Here is a 26,770-nt window from a genome sequence, read left to right as displayed (position 1 = left end):
GGCCCAAGGCCGCTCATCATGTTTTGGTTCATGCTAATTCCACTTTGTGCCATTTGTACTCCTGAAAGATTCCCTTGGTTTCTCTATTTCTCTCCAAGATTTACGTGGCCAACGTGACACCATTTATTAGCAAAATTTTATTACTTTTGTGGGAGTAGATCAATTAATTGGTATTATTTGTGTGCTTTTAAGTATGACTAATTTGCCCTTCTATAGTTCAGTTGTGTTTATTTTAGAGTTTTCCTTCAAGAGGTAGTACTTGTAAGGCAAGGTTTATATACTTTTGTTGAATTATACAGTTCATATCTTCTCATAATGGAAAAAGGGGAAGAACATTCATCTCGGCTAATACCATCTAGCCCAAATCGCCCAACCACGGTGTGTTATATTTTATAAAAGTTTGTTGGACTATGTTGGCTTGATATCCATGGATTTCCACATGAATAACACATTGTAATAACATGTGCAGGGCATACCATCAACCTCTCTAAGCTTCAGAAATTACATGCACATGCACGGTTTCTATGGAGAATTTCCTACGTGGTCACCAGCCCTAATGCAACACCCAGATGGCTACCAATATCCATGTGGAATTCAAGAGGTGATACAATTGTATTATTGAATTTTTGTAAATTCAAGGTTATCCTTTTAAGATTATTTTCATGTGTTTTAAATATTTTTGTGGTTCTGCTAGGGCAATGATGGTTACCCAACGCCTGTTATGACTACTGGATCTGCTGCGAGCGAAAGGGGTGATGTAGCAGAAACACCCAATTGTAGGGAAACTGAGTTCCCATCTACCTCCGCTAGAGTTGAAGAACCCAATTGTGATAGACCAGATTCTATGGAAACTGAGGATGAAATTGGCGAGACATCTCAGTTAGATAATGAAATTGGTGGTGACACGATTTTAGAGCCCAAGTCGAAGATGGAGTTTAATTCTTTTGAAGAAGTAATGACTTATTATAAGCAGTATGCTAAGAGTATTGGGTTTGGGGTGATGACAAGAAGGACTGAGAAGGGTGATGATGGGACTGTCAGATATGCCACCCTCGATTGTGCCCGGGGTGGAAAGGCCCGTAATAGGACGTTGAATGTCGCCAGGCCACGTCCGACAGGAAAGACGGAGTGTAAGACGAAGATTAATGTCTTAAAAGTAGACGGAAAGTTTCAGTTGACAACGGTTAATAACATTCATAACCACGGCCTCAGTCCAAAAAAAGCCCGATTCTTTCGATGTAATCGAGAAGTTAGTGATTCCGTAAAAAGAGTCTTAGATACAAATGATCTGGCTGGTATCCGAATGAATAAGAGTTTCGGATCTCTTGTCGTTGGCGCGGGAGGTTTCGAAAACCTCCCGTTTTTGGAAAAGGATTGTCGGAATTACATCGATAAGGCAAGACATCTAAGGCTTGGCGCTGGTGGTGCTGGAGCGCTTCAGGAATATTTTTTACGGATGCAATACAAAAATCATGGGTTCTTCGCGTCGATGGATCTAGATGACGACGGGAGGTTGAAGAATGTCTTCTGGGCAGACCCTCGTAGTAGGGCAGCCTATGAAGATTTCGGTGACGTGGTTACATTCGACACCACATATCTGACGAACAGATATGGGATGCCTTTTGCACCATTTGTTGGTGTAAACCACCATGGCCAGTCAATTCTTTTGGGAGCAGGATTGATATCCAGTGAGGATACGGCAACGTTTGTGTGGTTATTCAAGACTTGGTTACAGTGTATGGATGGTATAGCTCCTAGAGCTATTATCACAGATCAGGACAGAGCAATGAAGAATGCTATTGCTATTGTTTTCCCAAAAAGTCGACATCGATTTTGTTTGTGGCATATACTGAAAAAAGTTCCTGAGAAGCTTTCCTCCTATTCTGCCTATAAAAGTGGGATGAAGAGTGCCTTGATGAAATCTGTGTATGATTCCCAAAATGTTGAGGAATTTGAAAGCTCTTGGGCGGAGTTAATCACCACTTACAACTTGGAGGAGAATGCTTGGCTGCAAACTTTATACACTGAGCGTGCGCATTGGGTACCGGCATTCTTGAAAGATACATTTTGGGCGGGGATGAGTACAACGCAGCGGAGCGAGAGCATGAATGCTTTTTTTGATTGTTATGTTCACGCTAAGACAAACTTGAAAGAGTTTGTCGATCAGTTTGACAACGCATTGAAGAAAAAGATTGAGAATGAAAATACCTCTGACTTTCACTCCTTCAGCGTCACCATTCCCTGTATATCTAGATCTCCGATTGAAAAGAAGTTTCAAGAATGTTACACGAATGCAAAATTCAGGGAAGTTCAGCGAGAACTTCAATGTCTTATAGATTTGTCTCCAGAGTTGCTTAAGAGAGATGGTGGTGTAAAGACGTACCTTGTAGAGGATGAGGTTCATGTGGAAGAATTCACAAAGACTGTCAGATATTCAGTGGACTTTAGTGATGTGGATACCACCATGAAGTGTTCATGTGGGCTATTTCAGATGAGGAGTATATTGTGCAGGCATATATTGGCTGTATTTAAATGCAATGGTTTGAAAGTTTTGCCGAATCAGTATATTTTGGATAGATGGAGGAAGGACATTAGGAGGAGGTACACGTTAATCGACTGCAGCTATGATGCAGGGGGTCAGCGAGCAGATGCTAACAGATATTCTACTCTATTGAATATCTGTTATAAGATGATTACTCACGCAGCTGGTTCAAAAAAACATACTGAGGATGCATTACAGAAGTTGCATGCAATGATTACGTTATATAGTGAGAACCAAGAAGCTCCATCTAGAACATGCACGGGTTCCAATGTTATTCCTTCGATACCGGAGACAGAAACATGTGTGGGTTCACAGAAAGTACTCAGTCCGCTAGTAGTAAGAGGGAAAGGCAGACCACCATCTCTGAGGAGAGCATCAGTTATGGAAAAAGAGATGCGGAAAGTTAAATCGAAAGCGAACAATGCAACAGTCAAGAAAAAACGTAAACAGGTAATTCTATAAGCTAGTTAACTTAATATGTGTGGTTATTAATGGCGGTAATAAGCTAGTTATTAATGCATACTTGATTCAACGTGTTGTGTAACATTTGTATGTTAGAGAGCTGGGGGAGATACACCTATGCTTGACACGTGCAGGAATTTATTTGGCCCTTCAGAGGCAGATATATCCAATGTTGGATTGATGGAGGTAACAAAATTTCGTAAGCCTACCTATTGTTATGTGTGGTTATTGTTGAAAGAGTATGTAATCGAAGAGTCTTATTATGTTTGTCATGTTTCAGAGCCACCCTCTTGAAGACAGTCCAGTTGTTGACATTAGTGGAACCCAGCGCCAAGAATCAATAATCGCCAGTCAAGAAAGCGTACGAAATAACAAAAATTTTGCCCGGAGTTTAATATTGACATTACACTAAGATCTATAAGCTACTCCTTGCAGATGCACTTTGGGATGGATGGATCACAACCGGTTGCGGTAGATGAGTCACAACCACGGATTGGGGTGAGAAAGTAATTATATTTCATCCAATTTATTTCTCTTAAGACTCATTTTCATGTAATAACGGAAATTTTTTTGTAGGTACGGTTCCAATGTTCTATTTCATCTATTGATGTTGGTCAGCTTGCCGAAACAGGGTCGAAGCAATGATTTAGTTTGTGGCATGAGTGTATTTAATGACAGTGCAATACAGCTTGGGAATTTATTTGTTTAAAGTTATTGATACTAACTAAATGATGTTGATGTTGAATATATGGTGCAGCAATATATTTGTGTGTTTTGTTAGGGAGCAAATTAATTGGAAGGTTTCAATTAGTCTTATACTAACAGTTTTGTTATGGAGTTATATAGTGATGAGTGTATGCAGGAATGTTTTTGATATTACGTAAATGGAGGTAATTTTTGGTAATTTTCTACTTAGTGATTATAAGCAGGATCGGCCACCAAAATGGACCTTGGTGGCAATCAGTTGGACAAATTGAGAATTACAGGCACGTTCCAAGAAATCAGGAATCCTTTGCCTCTGTTTGTGATGTTTTCGCTGGTGGGAGATGAAAGATGTTTTAATCTTTTGACGTGTCTTTATGCAGGCATGTGCACTGTTTTATTATTGAGTTTGTTTAGTTTTTTTTACGTCTTTTGACCGCTTAGTAATTTGGGTGCCAAATGCATCGGGTTCACAGATTTTTGGTCAAGGAAATGCAATGGATAATAAAGCTAGGCACATGAATTGGCACATGAATACATGAAAGCTCTGGGCATGATTGGCACATGAATTAATTAACAATAAATAAATATGAAGCAGTTAATAAAGCTAGGCCAATGATTTCCTACGTGTACGTACTGGGCATTGACACAAAGTTAAAGAGGTTCGTGTACATTAATTTTTGAAGCTGTACATAATTTTTTGACGAAGCACGAATGCAATATTGAAGCTGTCGATCAGTTTTGGTGCACATGTTATGGAGGCATGTGCATGCTGCGAAGCTAGTTGCATCTGCTATGTAAATAAAATCCATGGGATAAAACCATGGATGTATTATGTTCACGTTTTCACCTACTCATCAAGGAAAAAACACAGGCAATGATAGAGCAAACCTTTGCTTAAACAAGAACTGACCGGATTGAGGAAGTCAAAAGCAATTCAGAAACGGGAAATACAATACAAAATGAGAAAATTACAATGGTTCCAGTCCTGTTAGGTAGCTGCTAGTTACATGGTTGAAAATTAAAACTAAGTAGTAAATAACATTACATAACCACAGCAGCCAAAAGAGGTTTCTAACACTAATATGATATGAAATTCACCTATGTACTATCAAGTAATATGCTACAACAAAAGCAAAAGTCCAAAACACACGGAGTAATGTGCGTGAACGTCTTATTTCAGCTTCACGTACAACAGCAACCAACTCCCTCAGTAACTCCTCATTTCTATTGGACAGTACTGAATTTATCTCATCTGCTCTTCTACGCAACTCAATAATGAGGTTTTCAAAGTCGTTGATTAGTTTCTTCAGCTCTTTCTCCTTACTTAATACTTCATTGTGAGTTTCTTCACGATCCAATGCCATGTATTCATCATCCTCTACCCACTTGAAATACTTACAATATGGAATTCCCTGTGAATGAATACAGATTTTTTGCAAAAAAGTTATATGCATGTAATATTATTGAATTTAACTAAAAATGAATATAGTTACCTCTTTGTTGTACTTTGCACAACTTAGGAAGGCTCGGCCTGGATTTTTTTTTGTATTTGAGTATCTCATTTGGGCTTCAATCTCACAAAAGCATAATGGATGGCCCGGAGTTCGTTTGCCAAAAGAGGTAGAGGACGTCGTTGTGGATGATGACATATTCTTATATTAATTCTAAGCTTCAGAAAAATTTGGGCAGCAAAAATACAACACTGATTAATTGAGAAAGGAATGAAACACTGATTAATTGAGAAAGGATTGAGAAAGGAATGACTCCCCCTCAAAAGAGTAATCATACCTATGTATGTCAAAAATAGATGAATATGTGCTCATTTTGGTCATTCGGTTTCAAGTTTACAAGTTTGAAAGGGCATTCATTTGAATGTCCTATTTATTTCACAATGTCAATCAGGTCCGTATATAAAATTCTTATATATTAGCTGAAATTCACTATCCTAGTATTCTTAACCGTCTTAACAGTTAAAATGAACTAAATAGGACATTCAAATGAATCAGTGGTATTTCTCTGGAACATCACAACGAACGAGTGAAAAGAGAACTATTGTAATTTGGGCATTTCCATTTTCGGGTTAGGGTTTCAGATTTCCAATTTGGGCATTTCCATTTTCGGCTTAGGGTTTCAGATTTCCAATTTGGGCATTTCCATTTTCGGCTTAGGGTTTCCAATTTGGAATTTGGGCATTTCCATTTTCGGCTTAGGGTTTCAGATTTCCAATTTGGGCATTTCCATTTTCGGGTTAGGGTTTCAGATTTCCAATTTGGGCATTTCCATTTTCGGCTTAGGGTTTCAGATTTCCAATTTGGGCATTTCCATTTTCGGCTTAGGGTTTCCAATTTGGAATTTGGGCATTTCCATTTTCGGCTTAGGGTTTCCAATTTCCAAAATCGGTTACAATTTCTATGCATGTATATTTTGGGCATTCGGCATTTCCAAATCTATTGTAACTGATTCACTACAAAAATAAGAGAACTATTTCAAAAGAGTTCGAATATGTGAAAAACTCAAGGGAAGAGTAACCTCTCTTCGTGGTTGCCGAAAGTGAGTGTCGAATCTGTTCCGTGGCTGCCGAAGGTGAGTGTCGAATCTGTTCCGTGGCTGCCGAAGGTGAGTTCTGCAGCTTTGACCTAGAAATTTTAAAACCAAGAGAACGGCCGAACGTGGCTGCCGAAGGTGAGTGCTGCAGGTTTGACCCAGAAATTTCAAAACGAAGAGAAATGCCGGTTTTAGAAGAGATAAGAAGGAGATGAGAAGGAGATGATTTGGTTCTTACCTGCAGGAGAAGAGCTGGTTGCTATCTTCTTACTCTGAAGCCCTAATCTCATCTGAAGGGAGAAATGCTGCCGATTTTACGAAGAGAAAATGAACGTGTATTGAAGACCTGCTGCGCACCGTTTTATTAATGTGTCCACGTGGGACCCGTGTACGCGCCGTGTCCCCAACGGCGTGTGCAACCAGCATTTCTCTTTATTTTATCATTCTCACACTTCACACATTATATTTATTTTAATTTTTTTTTATTTTTTCTATAATAAATATGTAGTGTGTAGATCATAAATAGAATAATTTAATTAATTTAATAAGAATAAAATGAAATAAAAAATAAAATAAATAAAAAATATTATTTTAATATATAAAATATGTGATGTGGGATGATGTGTAGTATTTCTCAAAAAAAAATATACATTACTCTACAGTAGCACAAAAAGATTCCCTTCCTTGGATTATCATAGCACCTTCTACCGAATCACTTTTGTTTGTGCAGAAACTAGAGATTTTTAAAATCTGTTTAAGATTTTGCAAACAAACTAATACAAAGGCTTCATAATTTCACTTTTTCCATACCTTCTCGGCCAAGTCCAGCGACTCCTTGGCGGTCCCAACGTCAGCAGCCAGACATAGATTGCTCTCCTTCTCCACCATCAATTCGAACAGCCTCTTCCCTGTGGGATTCTTGGCTAGCTTTGCCCTCCTCCAAACCCCAAATCCCTAGTGGCAACCGACTTCGGCACCGCCACCATCTTATTCTCCTCCAAGAACTTCAGGACCACTCTCTCCAACTTCCCCTTCTCCCTCAGGATCCTCACCATCTCCGTCAGCTTAATCATCATGTGGAGCTTAATCCCCTTATCCTCCAGATTCTCCCTCCCGCCTGCTCCCGATCGATCAAAATAACGGCATCATGGACTTTCAGCCCGGCAGCGCGTATGGGCTCGGCGGTGTGGAGCACGGAGGTGCCACTGATGACGAGGCCCTCGATGATGAGGCAGGTCTGGTCCTTGGCGAAGACGCCCTCGATGGACTGGGCGGTGCCGTAGTCCTTGACCTCCTTGAGGCGCATGAGCATGGAGGCACAACGGGAGACTGAGACGTAGGTGGCGATAGGGAGGGCGGTATAGGGGACGCCGCAGACGACATCGTAGCTGGTGGAGGGAGGGAGGGAGGAGATGAGGGTTTGGGAGATTTGGGAGAGAAGGACTGGGTAGGAGACGATGAGGTGGAGGTCGATGTAGACGGGGGAGGAAATGCCGGACTTGAGCTTGAAGTCGCCGAACTTCACAGCGGAGATCTCGTGGAGATTGAGTACTAGGGACTCGATGTACGGGGACGATGGCATTTTCTTTTCCGAATTATCTTTCGATCCCAGTTTTTGGGTTTGCGAGGGGTTTTCACTCGAAACAAAAAAATAAAATTAAAAACTAAAAAACAGTAAAACTTGCATCTTTTTCTAAATTTTTAATTTTTTTTTTAATTTTCCCTTTTTTAATATCAGAATTTTTTATCAGCTACCACAGAAAATTTTTTCTTTTCTTTTTTTTTTTCTTTTTTTTTTTTAAATGAATCGGTAACTAGCTCTCAAGATCTTAAAATAATAATTATTCTTCAAGATGGACTGAAGCTAAGATTTAAGAATTAATTACTATTATTTTATTAAAAAATTTTATATGATCATAGGGGATCATGTTTTAGTAGTTTTAAACAGTGTGTATGTGACAAAAGGAGGGGAACAATTGAGAGGGCATATATCATAGATAGAGAGCATAAAGCCATTGATCGTGCAGTAACGCCGAATTTTAATTGTTGCTACCCACAATGCCCTAGTGAAAATGGCATCCACCTTCAGCCAAAAAGAAGAAAGGCTACCACGCCTACACCTCTCTCTCGGGGGCAATTATAGTTCATATTATGGAGAATAACAGTATGGAAAAGGACAATAATTCACCATTTGCAACCCTGCTCATTTGGGGACTTGGTTAAGACAAACTCAAAGCGTCCTAGGTATTGGGTTTGGATCAGTCACTCTATTTGGAAAAGGATAAGTGGCCTTTCATTTCGACAAGGGACGAGGAGTAGACGGGGTCTCTCATAAGGGCTATCTACAATTCTTAAGACAAAATTATAGTGAATAAAAGATACTGATCTCATTGTCTCTATCATGGTTTATTGTTTTCCTCTTGGATTTTGTGCCCTTCCTCAATTCAATTGCTCCAGCATCCAAAGCTGTTCATATAGTGATGTATGCTCATCCATGCACGAACGCAGAAGAAAGGATTAGCATCACCAGACTACTATATATTCATCTACAAATAGATAAGTATCGTGATTATAGATAATAGGTGTGCCTTCCCACTCATGTATTTAATGCAATGGACAAGCAAAGAGAGTTTGCCTCCTAAATTCCAGATAGAAAAAAAATACATGACCAGGAGACACACGGCGTTAGAATAACGCACTGACCTACTTACTACTAAGGGGTAAGGATGTAAGGGAAAGGAGATGATCACTGCTCTTTCCAAATCCTACCAGTTACCCTAAGCTTCAATTCCTTCCTGTCTACCCCAGAGAAGAAGAGAGCCATGTTCCGTTGGATAATGAGACCATCAAAACTGTCGCGAACCTTCCTATGGCTGTCCCTAATGCTTCTAGGTACACCCTGCCAAATCATCTTCCTGCCATTTCCACCTACCTCTAAGCTGTAGCTGTAGTTCTTTGCCTCATTATCATCACCCATAAATCGCAAGAACGCTATGTAGACTGGAGCCATCCCGAGCTGGAAAGCTTCAAAATGCAAACAAAAGTACTGGCCATAGCAACTGAAGACCTAGAAATCAACAAAGAAGTCCATTGATCAGTTATGAACATATTCCCAGAGTCTCGTAGTAATTCTCAGCTATAGGTAAATATAAAATGATATGTTCTAAAGTGCAAGTGTAGTCACTCCACCATAAACATTTAATATTTATGGTAGAGTGAAAATTGTTATGCATAGTATAGAACACCATATTTCAATACATTTTGGATGATCATTGATCAAGCTCATTACTGATCAAATGTTTCCTGCTCCATAAACAAGGGATATCCAAAACACTGACATAACAATTTTCTTCTCAATTTAGGTGAAGCAATAGAACAGACAGATTCGGATGTGTCTCACTAAAATTATTCATTTAATTAACCCCAAAAGGCTGTCTTTTGGATATGTACAATTTTATCCATCAGGCTCAAAGCTCATAATTTCAAAGATTTCCTGTTTTTAAAAATAGGAGATGTTCAAAGAACCGAGATACAAATGTCATCCAATTTTTGCTGAAACAACAAAACAAAACCCTTCACTGAAGGGAAAACCAAATTCTGTGTCTACATTGACTAGTGAATGTAGATGCAGCTGATGTGATTCTTCTACCGAAGGTGCACAAACACATTACATCCTCCACCAAAGGGTAAGCAAGCAAAGGACAATAAAGAAGACAACGAGACAAGGACAGAGCAACACTATACCGTGAGCATCCATGTGGCATTTTCAACCTCTTGTGGATTTGATTTGACATAGCGATGGTTGAAAGTGCTGCCACTGTGCATGTCAACTTTGTGATCGTCTTTCAAGTGGGCCACCAAAGAAGGAATGTCACCAATGACGGTGCATTCTGATCCAGCATACGGACAATTGTAGGGTCTATAGGTGCATTGAGATTCATGTTTAAGTTTGCTGTAATATGGGTAGATGCCCATGCACCCAAAACTCTGATATTTACATGGAAGTTCCAAAGAAGCAGCAACTTTCTCCAATGCAAGACATCTTATATTGCCAAGTTCATGCCTGCAAGTAGGGCACCGGTTGTGCACTCTGGGCTTGCAACCAGAACACAATGTATGACCATTTGAACACTGCAACAATGGAGAGAACTAATAAATTAAAACTTAGCATTTTTAATTTCCCTCAATTAACACCTGTACATTAATAAACTGAAAACAAAACCGGTTAACAACTAAAAAGGTTCCGTGACAGATACCTTATTCTAGGATGGATTGATAAGTGAAATTTAACATATTTATGTTAAGAACATAAACATACTTGATGAATAGGAGGGTACATGGCATTTAAGCACACAGGGCACTCCAACAGCTCACGTACACTGCTAGAAACAGTCACATTAGGTTTTAGAGCATTTGAAGCAGGGTCATTCACATTCTCACCGGCATCCATCATGTCTTCACTTTGAGGAGGATCGATAACCTCAGGTTTGCTCCGCATATCATCAAAAAATGGATTCCCAGATGCCATTCTAGTAGTAGGGTGGCCTCGTCTAGGAATAAATCTGGGTAGACAAATACATATATAACATCAAATTCATAATGTGTAAGAAATGAGTTCCGGTACAGGATGCTAAAAAATTAGAATAAATGAAGCGAGCAGTCAAAATACTTCAAGTAACATCGGAACAGATTGGAACACCTGGATTCAATCATTCCGTGATAGGAAGCCTATAGCAAATCAGTCGAATCCCATTGACCATGAGATTAACCATGAGCACTATAAGTGAAATAGCTAAATTTTGGCCAAATTTTGATTGCAAATCTACTTTTATAAATTTAGCTAGACACTCTTCAACAACACCAAATAACAAACTCTCTAAATCTATCACTATTATATTAAAATATTGTTCTAGCCTTTTCATTTATCTTAATTATAATTGTAATTGGAACATTTATTCATTATTAGAAAAGTATACATTAATTTTCTAATGTTCATATTATTCCAACGGATATAATTTTTCCAACAGATATTTTTCCAACGGTCATATCTTGAAATCAATGTTTACGTATTTCACCTTGAAATCAACACCTGGCATGAGAAACCAAACTTTTATTACTGTAAATCAAGGCATACTGAAAAGTTTCATACAAGGAAGCGAACTGTATTAAGTTTAAAGGCCATAGGTGGGAATCAATCTTTTATGGATGAAAAATTATTTGGCCAGCCCAATTTACTGTGCATTTGGCCAGTTTGGCGTAGGAGGTTTTTAAGCAACTTGGCTAAATTTTATGTAATGTATGTGATAACTCTTACAACGTCATCAATTTATTAAAAAATGATGGAAAATGATGTTGCAGCTGTGCGCTCTACGGGAGTTCTTTCATAAACTATGCTATTCATCCTTCTTTAAATGAATCAAAAACACATTTAGCAGAAAAAAAGACAGAAAGCACATATCCAATAATAATTGCTCTATTTTCAGACGCATTTCTTAAAGTAACCACTCCAATTCAATCTCAAACTACAAAGCAGGTCCTCTCAACATGCTGTGATTAATGGATGTTATATAATTACCGGAATAGCAATTCTTAGTAATACTAAGAATCCTAGACTTCACAATAACTCAATTCGCCAGAAACCGCACAATAACAGAAACAAATAAACACCAAGTCGAACACAAATCATTGTCGATGCCATTAAAACCAAACGTCGAAGGCGATCAAAATATTAGATGCTGTCAGCTAAGAAGCACAAACGCCATCGGCCATTTTTTCCAATCTCTCAACGTAAACTACAAAACTATATGATTCTTGGAACAAAAGAAACATAGACTACGAAAACTGATTCATGGGATCGATAAAATAGGGACCAGGTATTGCTCAATGTCAAGTAATAAATCGAGAACATTTAAAGTTCAAAGTCACGCACGCACACATTCAAAGTCAAAACAAATTGATAACAGATCTAAAACGAGGATCCTAGAATGGGATACGCAGTTGAAGTAAGAGGAAATCGAACCGTAAAATTTTCCGAAAAGGGCAAGGGAAATGTTCAAGAACGAGAAAGAGAGACAAATTACCTAGAAGCTCAGATCGAACCAAGACCCATTGCAGATAGCGCACACGCACAGAGACAGAGATTTGGTGGGTGGCCGGCTAGGAAGTATTGATTGTACGGTTTAGCTTAATTACTAAAATAAAAGGAATCAAAGGATACACGAAGTTGGCGTCGAAGAATTTCAAATTAAAGCCGTTGAGAGAGCGAGAGAGAGGAGCGGAGAATAGGTGTTAGGAGAGAGAAATTTCTCGAGAAAATACAAAAAGGAAAGGTTGAAAAGGGCTGGGCTCCACAGTCCACAGAAATCGATGCGTTTCTAAATTCGTACAGCCCAATCAGATTCGACAAATTTGAGAGGGAAAATAAATTTAATTTAAAAATATCATTTTGAGACTGAGAATAAAATTATTTTTTTTATAAACTAAATATATTATATTAATTTATGAATATATTTTTATAAAATTTATTTATTTATAAATCCTACGCTTGTTTGACATATCTAGACTCTCATGATCATATATATATATTATATATATACATACTATTTTACTGTATAAAATGTGACATATTTATTATTATTAAATAATTTTTATGATATGTTATAAAAAATTATTTATGATATATTTTTATGATATGTTATAATTTTTAGTATCATATTTTATTATTATTTATTTAATAATAATAAATATGTTATATTTTACATAATAAAATAAACATAATAAAATAATTTGGTGAGTATAATTTTTTATATAAATTACATATCCATAAAATAATCAAATAATTACTGAAATCTATACCATTCTTTGACAACTTTTTTTTATAGGTATACAATGAAAGGTTGCGAGATTTGAAAGAACAATCATACTATAACCTCTTTTTATAATTCTTTTTTAAAATTTAAAACTCAAATCAAATGACATTCAAAATCTAAAATCCAACAATTTTTCGTGAAGTTCTTATTTGGAATTGTTGTAGGGAATTAAATGCCATTCTGATATTACTAAATGGTGTGTCAATAAATTTATTTGTTGTCATTCTGATATTTTTCTTATGTGAATAATTGAATAATGGACAAGTGGCTAAATCTGGACCCTCTAAATTTAATGAAGCCGAGCTAGTTGATCACGTGAGAAGCCCGTGACTCGTGAGCTATATCAGAAAAATATCAAGTGGTTGAGCCACATGATTGTGACTTGTGTTGGCATCTGTTTAATGATATATATATTTGTAGTTATCTGATATGTGTAACTCTAATTCAATTTTCATTCGTTTTTCGTCTATTGTTATCAAGAGGTTTCGAGAGAGGGCAAAACTAGGGTTTCTACCTAGGGTTTCAATGAGAGAGAAAATCTTAGCGATTTTCTTGTTTGTGAAAAGGATTTTGTAAGCTAGTTGTTTTGAGACTTCTCTCTATGAAGGATTTTGATCATCAATAAAGTTATGAGGTCATTTCTATCGTGGACGTAGACCATTAAAAATACCATTAGGGTTAAACAACATAAATCAATTGTGTTCTTTCTTTACTTTCTTTATTTTCTTGTTTTCTTTGATCATTACTTTGTATTCTTTTTATTTTCTTGTTCTATTTTGCGATCTGGTTTATTTCTTTAAACTCGTTGGATTTGTAAGTGCTTTTGGTGTCAAACTGCAGTTGTTGAGTTCTGTTTTCAAAGAGGGACTTAAGAAGTTTTATACTAGGAATAAACTTTTGTATTATATAGTTTTTAATGTAAAACTTTTTGTTAAAATGTTATTCAATTGAAAAGTTATTTATTTTGTTTTGTAAACACAATTCTAAAACATTTTTAAAGTTAGAGCCTGTTTGGGATTTAGTTTGAAAGCTTGAAAAGTGCTTTTAATTGTTTAAAAACTATTTTTAAATAAAAAATGATATGTTTGATAAATTTATAAAAACTACTTTAATCACTTAAAAAAACTGAAAATTTACTTTTTTAAAAAACACTAAATTGAAGCTTTCATCGAAAAGCTTCTGCAGATAACTGTATATTTTTAAAAAATTAATATAACTAATTTTAAAAGTACTTTAGAGTAGGGGTAAGAGTCGGCCGGTCCGGACCGGCCATTTTTGGACCGGACCGAATTTAATCCGGTCCGGTCCGATCCTCATTTGGGAGGACTGAATGAGTTCAGTCCGGTCCCGGTCTGGGGGTTTCTCACTCCGGACCGGATCGGACCGGACCGAATGAAAATTAAATAAAAAAATATAATTTATATAAATAATTTTACAAATTAATTATATAATCTAATATGGTATTAAAAAAATAATACTAATAGTCTAATAATATAATATACTATAGTTATACTTATACTAATATAGACTATATAGTTATATTAAATACTATAAGTAATACTAATACTAATATAATTATAGCTAAATCACTATAAGTATAACTATATATATTTAGTATGAATGTATTATTATATTCTTTAATGTATAGCTATAATATATAATACTACTATATATTAATATATTAACATATTATAAGAATTATAGTATAAATTATAATATAGAAATTATAATATACTAAATCACTATAACAGTATAACTAATACTAATATATAACTATACTATTAGTCTACTATTAATACTATTATATAGTTATACTTTTTACTATAATTAGTATTAATATATAGCTATACAGTATACTTATACAGTTGTACTAATACTATTAGTTTATTATATAGTCTAAGACTCTTAAATCTAATATAGGTTATATGGCTATAACTAATATTAATATTATTAATACTAATAATATAGAAAATAGTTATACTAATTGATTGATTTAACATAACTAATATTACTAATATAATATAGCTATACTAAATTACTAATAATCTAATACAAATACTATTATATATAGTTATACTAATCGTAAATTCATAGTAATTAAATCACTATAAGTATATAACTATATATATTTATTATCAATATATTATTATACTGTTTAATGTATAACTATTGACTATAATATATAGTACTAGTATATATTAATATATTAACATATTATAAGAATTATGGTATAAATTATAATATATCATATATGTATAATTTATAAATTTATAATGTATTAGTATAGTTAACTTAATATGTAATATGTTAGTATTAAATCACTATAACTACATAGAGTATTAGTAATATAGTACTTAATATAACTACATAAAGTATTAATAATAAGAGTATTACTATTATTTAATATAGTATTACATAGAGTACTAATCAATGTGTGGTGTTTGAAGAGATATAGTAATACTAGTATATTACATATAGTATTACTATTATTACATATAGTTATTAGTTATAGTATTAGTGTTAGTGTATTATTAGTTATAGTAAATAAGTTAATAACTATTACTAATTTACTATATACTAATAGACTAATAGTATTAACATATTACTAATATATATTAATATATATAATAGTATACTATATATATTAAATATTTCACAATATAATTACATAAGTATTAAACGAAATGTCATAGAAAAAAAAAAAGTCAACCGTGGACTGAATGGACCTACTTGACCGTCCCGACCCTTAGAGAGTTCGGTCCGGTCCAAGGTGGTAAAACTCTGGACCGTATAGGTCCGGTCCGGTCCAGTCCACAAAACCTCGTCGGACTGGACCGAACTCACCCCTACTTTAGAGACATGGTTACCAAACAACAAATAACTTTTTAATAGTAGAGCTTGTTATTTAAGTTATAAGCCCTAAATTTATAAGCTATATTTTCTACTTCAATTCCAAACATGCACTTAGTTGTGTTAATTTTTCTATTATTGATAGAAGCTTCTTAACGATAACTTCAATTTAGTACATTATGGAAAAAAAAAAAATCGGTTTTTTATGTGATAGGTTTATTTCACATAGCTAACTAGGCTCTCATAATTATTAAGATTTCGTTTGGTTATACAAATAGGATAAAAGTTAAAAGTTAATAAAATATTGTTATAATATAAAATTTTAATATTATTTTTATTATAAAATTTAAAAAAATTAAATTATTTATTATATTTTATGTGAAAGTTTTAGAAAATTATAATGAAAAATGAAAGTCTGTTTTTGTTACATGCTCAAACCACTTTTTAACTATTAAAATTATTTTTTAAACTTGTAAAACTGAAAATCAAACATGCACAAAATGACACTACTAAATAGTCTAAATTGGCTTGTAAAATATTTGTATGATGCCATTATTCAATTTCTTTTTCCCTTTTTTGAATCTAAAACATTGTAAGCATAAATCCCCATTAATTTCTTGAATGACTCATCTTTCCAAGTTCTTTTATTATATACCACATTTGTTGTGGAATGAAATAATAATGTTGTTCTTATGATATAATTATATATAAGGATAAGAATTTCATTGACCTAAAAAAGATCATAGAATGCTAATAATAATAAAATTACGTTGTTTTTAATTAAAACAATAAGGATAAATATACACGATAATGTTCGTGCCTTGCGGTGATGTCGTGCGCTGCATTTCGTTTTTCAATTTGCCGGTGGAGAAGCTCTTCCTCTTCCTTGAACGTAAGTTTACAGAAATAAGTAATATATAATACAATAGTATTATTTGAAGATATTTATATTATGAGTAATGTTACATATAGTCTTAGAACGTGTAAATATTATGCAGTTGTTTTGAAATAAGTTTAATATTAATTTTTTTTAATATGAGTCTCGTATTTATTCATTTAAAAAAAAAATGATTGTACGGTACTTACAAAATCACGACTATAACTATCATTTTTCTTATATTAAAAATTATCTATATGACATAGTTTAATTTGTAAAATTTAAATTTAAAATTTATTTTTTAATTAAATTATATTACGTAAATTTATTTTTGTTGCATTGATATTATTAATTTGTAAGATTTATGAAAATTCCGAGCAAAATTTGATTAGCTTTCCTTCTTACCTAGGTATTGTTTTCAACTTGAACAATAAATTGTTTTTGTTATATCAGATTTAAAAAAAAAAATTTGTAAAGAAAATTATTTTTTATTATTTATTTTGTCATTTAAAATAAATTTGACTTAAAATAATTGAATTTATTATAGATAATAATAGTATTCTTCTAAAAAATATTTTTTTTGACATTATCTTTCTAAAAAATATTGTGTGCCAAAAATAAAATAAATACAAATAAATGACCAATGTAAACCGGGTGAATTCCGCGAGAAACCCGTTCAGAAAATCCGAAAGGAAACCCGTGGCCTGCACGTAAAAAGACGGGCAACAAAACCCCAACTCAAAAGAGCTCGCGTTCGCAGGTGAATCGTGAATGTGAGCATCGAAGCTCTGAAACCCCACAGACACGTACGCACCCTCTCCCTCCCTCCCTCTCTCTCTCTCTCTCTCTCTCTCTCTCTCTCTCTCTCTCGCGTCAGGGAAACCCTCTCGCACTCGCATGCTTCTTCGATCTCGGAAGTAGGCGATTCATATAGATTGTCTTTCTCAGCTACTCCATGTTAGTCGTTCTACTGTTCGCGATTTTTAATCTGGTTGATCGTATCGTCTATATTTATTTTCTTAATTGTCCGTTCTCTTTGGTTGCTGTGAAATGATGGAAACGGAAAGAAGGTGCAGGACATTGGGTCCTGCTGTTTATACTCTTTAATTTTCGGTTTTATGGAAATAGAGCTGTAATAAGCTTGATCAGGAGGACTTGTATTCCCACGTATTCAAGTGTTAGGCAATTTTCATTTAGGTTGGTTTTATACTTTTGTAACATTTTCTGCGTAGCCAAACAGAGGAGTGGTGGCAAAATGGTATAAATTTGCTGAATATTTAGCTGTGGCAATTCTAGCATTTATTTTGAAGTTTATTGAGGTGGAAATTTTTTAGGGTTCTTTTATTCTGTTTGGTTGCTGGTCTGACACAGTAGATTAGAAAGAAAATAAAACTTTCTGATCTTATTTGGATAAGTCCTGCTCGGATCAGCTAAGCCGTAAAATTTTCCTTTCGCATAGATTTTAAATCTAAGTTTCCTTCGCTTTTATCTTACAATTTTTCTAGAATCGAAAATTGACTAAGATTATGCAACGTTTTTAGGCGAAGTGGTGAACTTTGGTGATAATCATGCCTGACGTACAGGTCCTTGTGAATGATTTCCTTAACAAGCTTAAAAAACGGTAAAATCTTCAGCTTTTTTTTTTTGGTTTCCTGTACTGGCTGTATCTGGAGGCTGTGTCCAAACTCCAAGACCATATGCTCATTCATGTTTTTTTTTTGGTTGCAGTAAAATTGAGGGCTCGCTGGCCACGGCAAGGCAGACGGCTGAATTGCTTCGGTCGGTGATTTCACAGCAGCGCGTACCTTACACAAACCAGGCTAGAGCTTTGATTGATGCTGTAAGAGCTGTTGGGGAGCAGCTGATTGCTGCAAATCCTGTTGGTATGTGTAAGGATTAATTTCCCAAATCATGACTAGAAATTATGCAGTAGTATAGGTTCTTGAGAGAACTTCATCTGTTAATGAAGGTCATGCCATGTAGAATACAAATCTTTATATCGTTGCAGTCACTTTAAAACTTTGAATCAACCACAGGTTTTTAATTAGGTAAACTTGAAATTGATTTTTTACTATTACCTTACGAGAATTGTTTAGCATTGATATTCTTTTCAATATCCAGACTATTCTTCCTATTATTATTTTTTATTATTATTCTTTTTCTCATGAAACAATTTTTGAAGGAAGTTAAGATTGGTAAATTGAACTCCCAATGCTGTGGTGGACAGCATTTTAGCAGTGCTGTTGATATGGGCTTTGTTTTCTTGCAATTTCTTATTGTGAGCACAACTAGTCAGGTTTTCTTTGTAAGGATGCTTTAAATCTGCACATAGGGAGGTGGAATGAGAAAATGCCTAGTCAGTTTTTCCAGTTTTAGTTTTCAGGATTTTTAAAGATCCATTCACTCTTTCTAACTTGGTGTATATACTGTATACTTGGGTGGGATCATTTTTGCTCATTAACTATATCAACTCACTCATAAAAAAGGCCTGGTAAAATTGTCAGTGCCAAATGTCTCTTAGCTACAAACAGTCATGGATGTTTGCAATTTCAGTGAGCCACATGTCACAATGGTTCCCAAGAACGGAAATGTAGTAACGTACAAAACAACACTGGTTTTTCTCATTGCTCATTCAGGGGGCCAAGTATTTCTTTGAATCAAACGTGGTTGTTTTGAACTTCTATTTTAGGCTTTCAACCTATGGCTACTTGTTGTCAAAAGATTTAGCATACAAAAAACCAAGGCATAAAGTTGTTAACGTTATTCCTTTGAATTTAAGTGTTGTTTTGTTATGTTCTGCTTTACTCAGAGCTGATCAACTTTTATGAAGTACAGCACTCTTATTCTTAAATTTTATGTGTGCACATTTATATGGTTTTGCAGTCTAAGAATGCTTATTCACTCGGGCTGCATATCTTTGATTCATTTTTCTGCATTGCTGATGTATATTGTATAATCACATGAAAATGAAAATTTTGGAGGATCGCTTGCATTTTTAAGGTTTACTTATATGGAGTATAAAGACTTATTTTCTGTTTGCCTATAACAATATTATATTTATATCATTGCAGAGCTTGCTGTTGGTAATATCGTGAGGCGTGTTTTGCATATTATTAGGGAGGAGGATCTATCTCTCACAACAGCTGCTATGGCTGGTCTGGGCTTATCAGCTGCTAGTGATGATGAAGACGATGCTGATCAAGATAATCATCCAGTTCTATCAGCTGCTGCTGTTGCTGCTGCTGCAAGAAGTACATTACGTCCACCTTCCTTGCAGACCCTTCTCGAGGATGTGCCTGACTCAGCAGCTGTTCCTCACACTTCTTCATCTGGGGGGGATTCTGAAGGAAAAAGCAAATGTGAGCTCTGCAATTTTATTCATTTCATTAATTATTTTTACTATTGCTGTTTTTTATAATTAATATGCTTGTTCATCAAAGCTTTTATCAGTTCATTCTATATTTCTATTTAGTCAATCTACAATGTGCATGATGATTTGAAAATTATGCGTCTATATTCTCAGAAGATAAATGTGGCTAATTGTGGTTGGACATTGGTCAGTGAAAGAAATTTGTTCCTTGCAGTGGTGTTTTGTTTCAATGGAAGTGGTAGTGCTGAATGTGGGAGAACCATTTGCGTGATAAATTTAAAAACAATGAGCTTTGGTTGTTCATAAATGCTTTTACTTGGCAGCTGCTGATAAAAGTTCAAGAACTCGGAAGTTAAAGCATGATGTCATTGAAGCTGTTAATGAACTTATTCAAGATATTGCCACTTGCCATGAACAGATTGCCGAGCAAGCAGTAGAGCACATTCATCAAAAGTAATTTTTCCTCAAACTAGCAATATTGAATTTGTTTTGCCTTTAGATTTAATTTTTCTTTTTTCTTCACCAACAAGCTGTTGCTCAAATGGCACCTACTCCCCCCTTACGACCTGGGTGGAGGGTGAGGTGTAACTGTGTAGCTTACCCATAAAAAAGATTCCCCTTTTGCTCTCGAATTCTTCTGTATTAGCATTATGTGTTCATACATAAGCTCAAAATTACAAGATGGTCTTAAATTTGTTTGAAATGGTTTCTACAATTTTGAGTTGACAATGCACTTAAAAAATTATTTTTTATACAAATGAATTAATATCTGCAAGCATAAATTTTCATGCTCATGGGATTTATGCATCCTCAAATTTCATCAACAGCTGATTTTTATTGTCATTTTCCTGTGGAGGTTTGTTCGTTGGTGTTCATATTTGGGAAGTTTTTGGGTTTTATGCTGAGGTGAAAGACCTGAAAATTTGGAGAGGGATTTAATTTAAACTTGGAGCCAGAGATGGGACTTTAACAAAGAAATATGCTTTTCATGATCAAATTTCTTCAAGAATAACTGTAGCTTTTGTTTATGTTTTTGGATTTCCTCTTTTAAGAGCTATAGACAAAATAGTTGTGCATGAACTGGTTAATTTGTTTGCCTAAAACCTTCTGCTGTTTTTGTGTTTATATCATTAAAGGGAAAATATTTAAATGGATAATGGAATTTGGCATGGACGTGGATACATAATGGTGGCAAATTGCCAGAAACAGAATGTGATACCCTATTCTGATAAGGGTAGGTGGTGTATGGGATCCCACATTGCTTGGGAATGAATATTTCTTGCTCTTTATAATATTCCAATGGGGCTCCAATTTTATCATTGGCTTCTCTTATTTCTTATAAAAAAATTGTATTATTGACTAGTCCTTTTGGAGTATAGGCCATGTGGCTTGAGCCTTATTTTGGTGCGTTACACAGAGTCCTTTTGATATGCAGTTTGACTCATCAAAACAGTGGAGTCGATTATGAATCCATACTTTTCCTTAAACCCAAACCTGCAGTAAAAGCTCTAATGTTGAAAATTAAGTGACATGATTCTAGCGTTGACTTAAATCATGAGAATAATGGTCAACTTTGGGGAACCGACTTTAGCTTATGTTTGAGTTGGATGCATCTGGCATGCTGAACTAATCGACTCATTCATTTCTCAGAATGAACAACGCTCCTCTTTAGTGCTGTGACTTTTATTGCACGACTCCGAACTGCTTACCCTTTCTCAAATCATTACGATGCTATCCCTTACAGTAACGAGATTTTCATAGATATCTAGATGAGTATGATATGTTGATGAGGATTGTGAATTGGTGTGTTTGATTCATAGTTCATGTTTGAGTGAATAACACATACAATGAGTGCTGCAGCTGTTCATGGATTGATGTTGCAGTCTGATTGTTAGCATAATCTATGTTCTTCTACTCTATATTCCTTGCATACTTGTAGAGCACTCACACATCTATAAAGTTACATCTTTTTGTGTTGTCCCATCAGTCTGAAACTACAATCATACGAACATCAGCTTGTGTGAAAATTCTTTTTCTATGGTCTTAACTTCTTGATGTTCTCGTCATTGTATAACATTTCTAATTGCAATCTTTTCCCAGTGAGGTAATATTAACTTTAGGAAGTTCAAGAACAGTTTTGGAATTTCTTTGTGCGGCGAAGGAAAAACAGAGGTCATTTCGGGTGTTTGTTGCGGAGGGTGCTCCAAGGTTTGTGCAAGTGGCTACTTCTTTTGGAAGGAATACAAATAATGTTTAGCTCTATAGTTTTGATGTTCTCCTTTAATGTCCTTTATTATTTTTGCAATTAGGTATCAAGGACATCTTCTTGCAAAAGAATTGGTCACAAGAGGTTTACAAACCACGCTAATTACTGATTCTGCAGTCTTTGCCATGATTTCCCGGGTGAACATGGTATAGTGACGATCTTGAGCTTTTCTTTTTTCCTGACTTTTCTTCCTCCTTTATAAATGGATTTGTTGGACTGATTCTTGGCTTCATGTGGGAATTCCTTAAGGTTATAGTTGGAGCACATGCTGTCATGGCCAATGGTGGGGTCATAGCACCCGTTGGATTGAATATGGTTGCACTTGCAGCTAAAAGGCATGCAGTTCCGTTTGTTGTACTTGCTGGCAGTCACAAGGTAATTTGGCACAATGACAACTCCACTTGCCCTAGAGGTTTTAATGAAAGATATATCAGATCTCCTTATGAACTATTCTTAGATTTCTTGCTCTTTTATTATGCTTGAAGTTAAAACACTTGTGTTTACCGATCATGCACTTTGGATGGGATATAATGGAATTGTGTTTTATGAAATATACTAGTTCTAAATTGTGATACAAGGCTTATGCCCTCTGGTCATGCAGCTTGAGTATTTAAGTTTTTTACTTCTTATTTCGGTTTTGTGTTGAAAACAAAAATGTACCTGTATAAAAAAAACTTCTAAAAACAAAAATGTTTTAGAACTGTTGAATTTAGTGTACTTCCAAAAGAGATTTGTCTGCATTAAATTTACGAGATAATCAAGATCCTTCAACACGGATGCTAATAGTTGCCAGACAGAGCATATATTCTTCGAAAATAAACTCATTTTTAGTTTCTTTTTTGTTTATCTATTCAGGTTTATGCCAATGTCCATAGACCATAGAGCATAGTATGAGCTGTCCATCTTTGTTTTACATGTTTGGATCCAAGCAGGGAGCAGGTTGTGTGGGTCATGAATGAAAAAAGTTAGTAATGACTGAAATCTATGTGGCCTAAACATTTGACATGTATTGCAAAAGAAGCGGAGAAAATTTTGTGATTGCTTTGGCCAATGTGTATCTCAATAGAGTCAATGAGTGTTCAAGTACTTGTTTTGTCTAAAGTTTCTGACATGTTAATTATTAGCAAGTGGAAATGCCTTACTTTTGAATCTCATTTCTTAAAATTGTTGTCGTCGTCATCATCTAGTGATTGCTTATGGTAATCTTGTGGATTGCTGTTTTGTCTACTTGACAGTTGTGTCCTCTGTATCCTCACAATCCCGAGGTCTTGTTGAATGAGCTGAGATCCCCATCGGAGCTGCTGGATTTTGGAGAGTTCTCCGACTGCATGGATTTTGGAAGTGGCACTGCTTCCCCCCTTCTTCATGTGATCAATCCAACATTTGATTATGTGCCACCAAAACTCGTTAGTCTTTTTATTACTGACACGTAAGTAACAGGACTAGAATGCTTAAAAAATTTTACATTAATGAGCTTGCTATGCATCATACTCGATGTTTTATCTGATAGTAATCCCCCTCCTTGTCTTTAATAAAATCTCGAGTACTTATTAAAGAAAGAAATCCCCCTCCTTGTCCCCCAGTGAAAACCAGAAAAAAGAAGGGGAGAGAGAAAAAAACCTTTAATATCTGCTTTATGAGTTTATGTAGCTTAGAAGACAAAGTAAGAAATTTGAATCTCTCGTAAATTTCATAAAAGAAAGGATTTACTGGACATCAAAATTTTGCATAATCTGGAGTTCTTTGAAAGACGTCTTCTTCACTCTATTGTGCAATCTTTTCTTTTATGTCCTCGTTCTAATTCATGGATGTTACTTTTAGCTCACTTCTGTATGCTTTTAGTTTGTTTTTTTGAGAATTTTTGAATTCTGTCGTGCTAGTCTTGATATTTCATGTTCGCTCTATTCCTATTAGCGTGATAACTTGTAAATTACTCAACTTCACAGAGGAGGGCACAATCCATCATACATGTATCGCCTCATTGCTGATTATTACTCTGCTGATGATTTCGTGGTGCAACGAAGATCACCTACAGGGAGATGAGTTTAGCTCCCTCTTTTCTTGTCATATGTTGGGTAAGTATTTTTAGTTTTCTATGTTACATGAGTCAAATGGCTGTGCCTGGACTCGTAGTGTGAAATTGTTAGTACGACACATATTTCGTTGATGAAGCAAAAGCTTGAACTTTTGAAATTTAAAATTCCAGCACAACGAAAATGTTAATATCTATTATGTTCCATTTGGAACTTATACACATGGCAATTGTGTCAAGTGGCTGGTGTACTTTAAAAGAGCAACCATCTTCATAATGACATGGGATCGTATTTCATTCAATACTGAAATTACTGGAGGCATAATTACTATAAAATCTGGAAAGTATACCCCATGTGCACAAGGTGGCTATCTCATTTAGGTATCAGATACGGACCTTGGCAGGATCAGATACAATGACATGAAAAAGAAACTAGTATAAAACGACTATGAGATTCCTCCAAAGAGGCTCCTATCCCAATTGAATATAGAAACAATCCTTTAGAAACACTTGGGATTGCTAAGAAACCTCTTGAAATCCAGCTTATTCCTGGCTTCGGTATGGGATGATCATGTCCAAATCTGATGTGGCATTAAATTGGGTATGAAATGGAGTTTTTTATTCTATGCTGCTTCAGCCTGTTGAAGTTTGGGTGGCTTCTTATTGCTTTTGGATTAGCTCATTTATCGAGCCTGCAGTCTGGAGAGATGATATTTCGATGTGGAAAGCAGACATGAACTAGACGTTTTGGTTTTTTTGCTTTAAAGAGTGAGGTATTCTCTTTATCATTATTATCATGATTTTCTTGTATCATTAGACAGTCATGCCTAGGTGTAATTCTTGTATATGTCGCGTGTACTTGTCTTCGCCTATTTGCAAGAAAATTCTTATTTACCGAAAAAAAAAAAATTATCATGATTTGTTGTTGTTTAATATGCTGTTCAACTTTCAGGTAATTCAGAAAACTAGTTTGATAAGCAGCGCGAGTGGGATGAAAGTTGGATTGCATTGTACGAATTTGGGAGCAAATGTTAATGCTGGAAGAGACTAGGAAAAGTTGCTCTTGCGATGTTGTGAAATGAGAATGAATACGCAATAAGAATGGCAACTTCCTGACTATGAATATCCGTATTGAGGGAAGCAGCTTAACTAATGGAAGATAATTTGTCAATGTGAGAGGGCAAGTCTCAGTGCTGTATTTTGTAGCAAAGCTATGGCACATAATTAGACTTTCACCAATGTTGTATTGCGCATGGCTAAAGTTTTTGTCACAGTTTGCATTCGGGTTATTACGCCTTTACTCCATGGGCATGTTGCTTTTGTATTTCTTAAGAACAGTTTTGACTCCAACCTCCTCCGAGGAAGGAAAGAGTTTTTGGGTGGCATACAGCTTAGTGAAAATATTATCACTGTTATTAAGGTGTGTTTCAGGCTTCCAGCCTTTCAGGATTGCTTTTGCATCAAAACCACCCGCGTCTTAAGCTCCAGTTATTCATGATTGCTACTTCCATCTGCACCGTGACAACGTTTCATGCTCATCTCAACATTTTAACGGTTGATTTATATACATATATATACTTATCAAAATACCATTAAATTCACTGCTCGTAACGGATTATGGTGTTACTCCCGTGAATAAAATATCGGTTAATTTTTATTTTTTGGGCTTCAGAAATCGAGAGCTGTGAACTTATCACACAGATTACAGAGATGACATCAAGTTCGACAAAAACAGAGTGCATGCAAAATCTGCGACCGCTACTCTTATGACTAAGGGCTCATTTGGTTGTTAAACTTGGGTCTAATTTTAAATTAAGTCTAACGTCCGAACACTCAATTCTCAAATTACTAAACTCATATAAACTCAAAACCTCTTTACACGTAAAACTTATGACATTTTTCAACTCAGTATCTCTTTATACGTGAGATTCACAACCTTTTTTAAATTTCCATAAATATCTCCAAACTCATCTAAATATCTAAATACATCTAAACTCATCTTATATGACCCTCACATAACTCACTCTATCTAAACTCATCTTATATGACCCTCACATAACTCACTCTATTAAATCAACTTACAACTATTCATAAAAAACTCAACCTAGCTAAGCTCAACATTCAAACACTGCCTAAAAGAGGAAAGAAAGAAAGACCCAGCTCCAGCTGCGTGGGAACTAATTGTGGTCCTGGCTATAGATTTCAGTTAGTTTCCAGGGCCACGAAGGTTTTGTCAAATGATCTCAACATCCT

At 35.2% G+C, this 26,770-nt stretch overlaps 4 protein-coding genes across 10 annotated transcripts; 2 read left to right on the top strand and 2 right to left on the bottom strand.

The window, feature by feature from the left end:
* Positions 1-315: 315 nt before the first annotated feature.
* LOC122292125 (protein FAR1-RELATED SEQUENCE 5-like) lies at positions 316-3,649 on the top strand. The gene is made up of 7 exons (XM_043100349.1): positions 316-378; positions 470-601; positions 695-2,992; positions 3,101-3,190; positions 3,285-3,365; positions 3,440-3,502; positions 3,581-3,649. Exons 1-7 carry the CDS (start codon positions 316-318, stop codon positions 3,647-3,649), a joined length of 2,796 nt encoding a protein of 931 aa, XP_042956283.1.
* Positions 3,650-4,642: 993 nt separating this feature from the next.
* On the bottom strand, positions 4,643-7,967 carry LOC122292074 (uridine 5'-monophosphate synthase). The gene is given in 7 exon segments (XM_043100276.1): positions 4,643-5,121; positions 5,203-5,373; positions 6,239-6,398; positions 6,492-6,558; positions 7,064-7,194; positions 7,197-7,373; positions 7,376-7,967. Coding segments are annotated over 5 exon segments (879 nt in total). The 5' UTR covers positions 7,836-7,967; the 3' UTR covers positions 4,643-5,121; positions 5,203-5,373; positions 6,239-6,354.
* Positions 7,968-8,770: 803 nt separating this feature from the next.
* Positions 8,771-12,580, bottom strand: LOC122292073 (E3 ubiquitin-protein ligase DIS1-like). Its single transcript, XM_043100275.1, has 4 exons — positions 12,334-12,580; positions 10,572-10,815; positions 9,998-10,384; positions 8,771-9,320 (listed from the first exon to the last, which is right to left on the bottom strand). The coding sequence occupies exons 2-4, from the start codon at positions 10,779-10,781 to the stop codon at positions 9,000-9,002; spliced, it is 918 nt and encodes a 305-aa protein (XP_042956209.1). The 5' UTR covers positions 10,782-10,815; positions 12,334-12,580; the 3' UTR covers positions 8,771-8,999.
* Positions 12,581-17,513: 4,933 nt separating this feature from the next.
* On the top strand, positions 17,514-25,936 carry LOC122292085 (translation initiation factor eIF-2B subunit beta-like). 7 transcript variants are annotated; one of them, XR_006236846.1, is made up of 12 exons: positions 17,514-17,655; positions 18,391-18,470; positions 18,578-18,732; positions 19,921-20,208; positions 20,543-20,672; positions 22,320-22,427; positions 22,529-22,631; positions 22,735-22,860; positions 23,721-23,914; positions 24,432-24,560; positions 25,196-25,290; positions 25,470-25,936. XR_006236846.1 is itself a non-coding variant. In XM_043100290.1 (11 exons), exons 2-10 carry the CDS (start codon positions 18,418-18,420, stop codon positions 24,526-24,528), a joined length of 1,254 nt encoding a protein of 417 aa, XP_042956224.1. In that variant the 5' UTR covers positions 17,514-17,655; positions 18,391-18,417; the 3' UTR covers positions 24,529-24,560; positions 25,470-25,936. The 7 variants fall into 7 exon arrangements, 5 of the variants coding, with proteins under 5 accessions (XP_042956224.1, XP_042956227.1, XP_042956226.1 ...); XR_006236845.1 differs by having other exon boundaries at positions 24,432-25,290; XM_043100290.1 differs by lacking the exon at positions 25,196-25,290.
* The last annotated feature ends 834 nt before the right edge of the window (positions 25,937-26,770 follow it).

The sequence above is a fragment of the Carya illinoinensis genome, chromosome 13, assembly GCF_018687715.1.
Source record: "Carya illinoinensis cultivar Pawnee chromosome 13, C.illinoinensisPawnee_v1, whole genome shotgun sequence".
Classification (NCBI taxonomy): Eukaryota; Viridiplantae; Streptophyta; class Magnoliopsida; order Fagales; family Juglandaceae; genus Carya; species Carya illinoinensis.
The sequence above is the reverse complement of the archived record's forward strand: the minus strand, read 5'-3'. Positions and strand labels throughout refer to the sequence as shown.

What these genes read in the sequence shown, in the direction of transcription:
- LOC122292125 (XM_043100349.1), top strand. Translation starts at nt 316, where the DNA reads ATGGAAAAAGGGGAAGAACATTCATCTCGGCTAATACCATCTAGCCCA. An exon ending in GCCCAAATCGCCCAACCACG is followed by an intron (nt 379 to 469) that starts GTGTGTTATATT and finishes TAACATGTGCAG; the next exon opens with GGCATACCATCAACCTCTCT. An exon ending in ATCCATGTGGAATTCAAGAG is followed by an intron (nt 602 to 694) that starts GTGATACAATTG and finishes TGGTTCTGCTAG; the next exon opens with GGCAATGATGGTTACCCAAC.
- LOC122292073 (XM_043100275.1), bottom strand. Translation starts at nt 10,781, where the DNA reads ATGGCATCTGGGAATCCATTTTTTGATGATATGCGGAGCAAACCTGAG. An exon ending in TGTACCCTCCTATTCATCAA is followed by an intron (nt 10,385 to 10,571) that starts GTATGTTTATGT and finishes CCATTGTTGCAG; the next exon opens with TGTTCAAATGGTCATACATT. An exon ending in ATGCCACATGGATGCTCACG is followed by an intron (nt 9,321 to 9,997) that starts GTATAGTGTTGC and finishes GTTGATTTCTAG; the next exon opens with GTCTTCAGTTGCTATGGCCA.
- LOC122292085 (XM_043100290.1), top strand. Translation starts at nt 18,418, where the DNA reads ATGCCTGACGTACAGGTCCTTGTGAATGATTTCCTTAACAAGCTTAAA. An exon ending in GTAGAGCACATTCATCAAAA is followed by an intron (nt 20,673 to 22,319) that starts GTAATTTTTCCT and finishes ATCTTTTCCCAG; the next exon opens with TGAGGTAATATTAACTTTAG. An exon ending in TGATTTCCCGGGTGAACATG is followed by an intron (nt 22,632 to 22,734) that starts GTATAGTGACGA and finishes GAATTCCTTAAG; the next exon opens with GTTATAGTTGGAGCACATGC.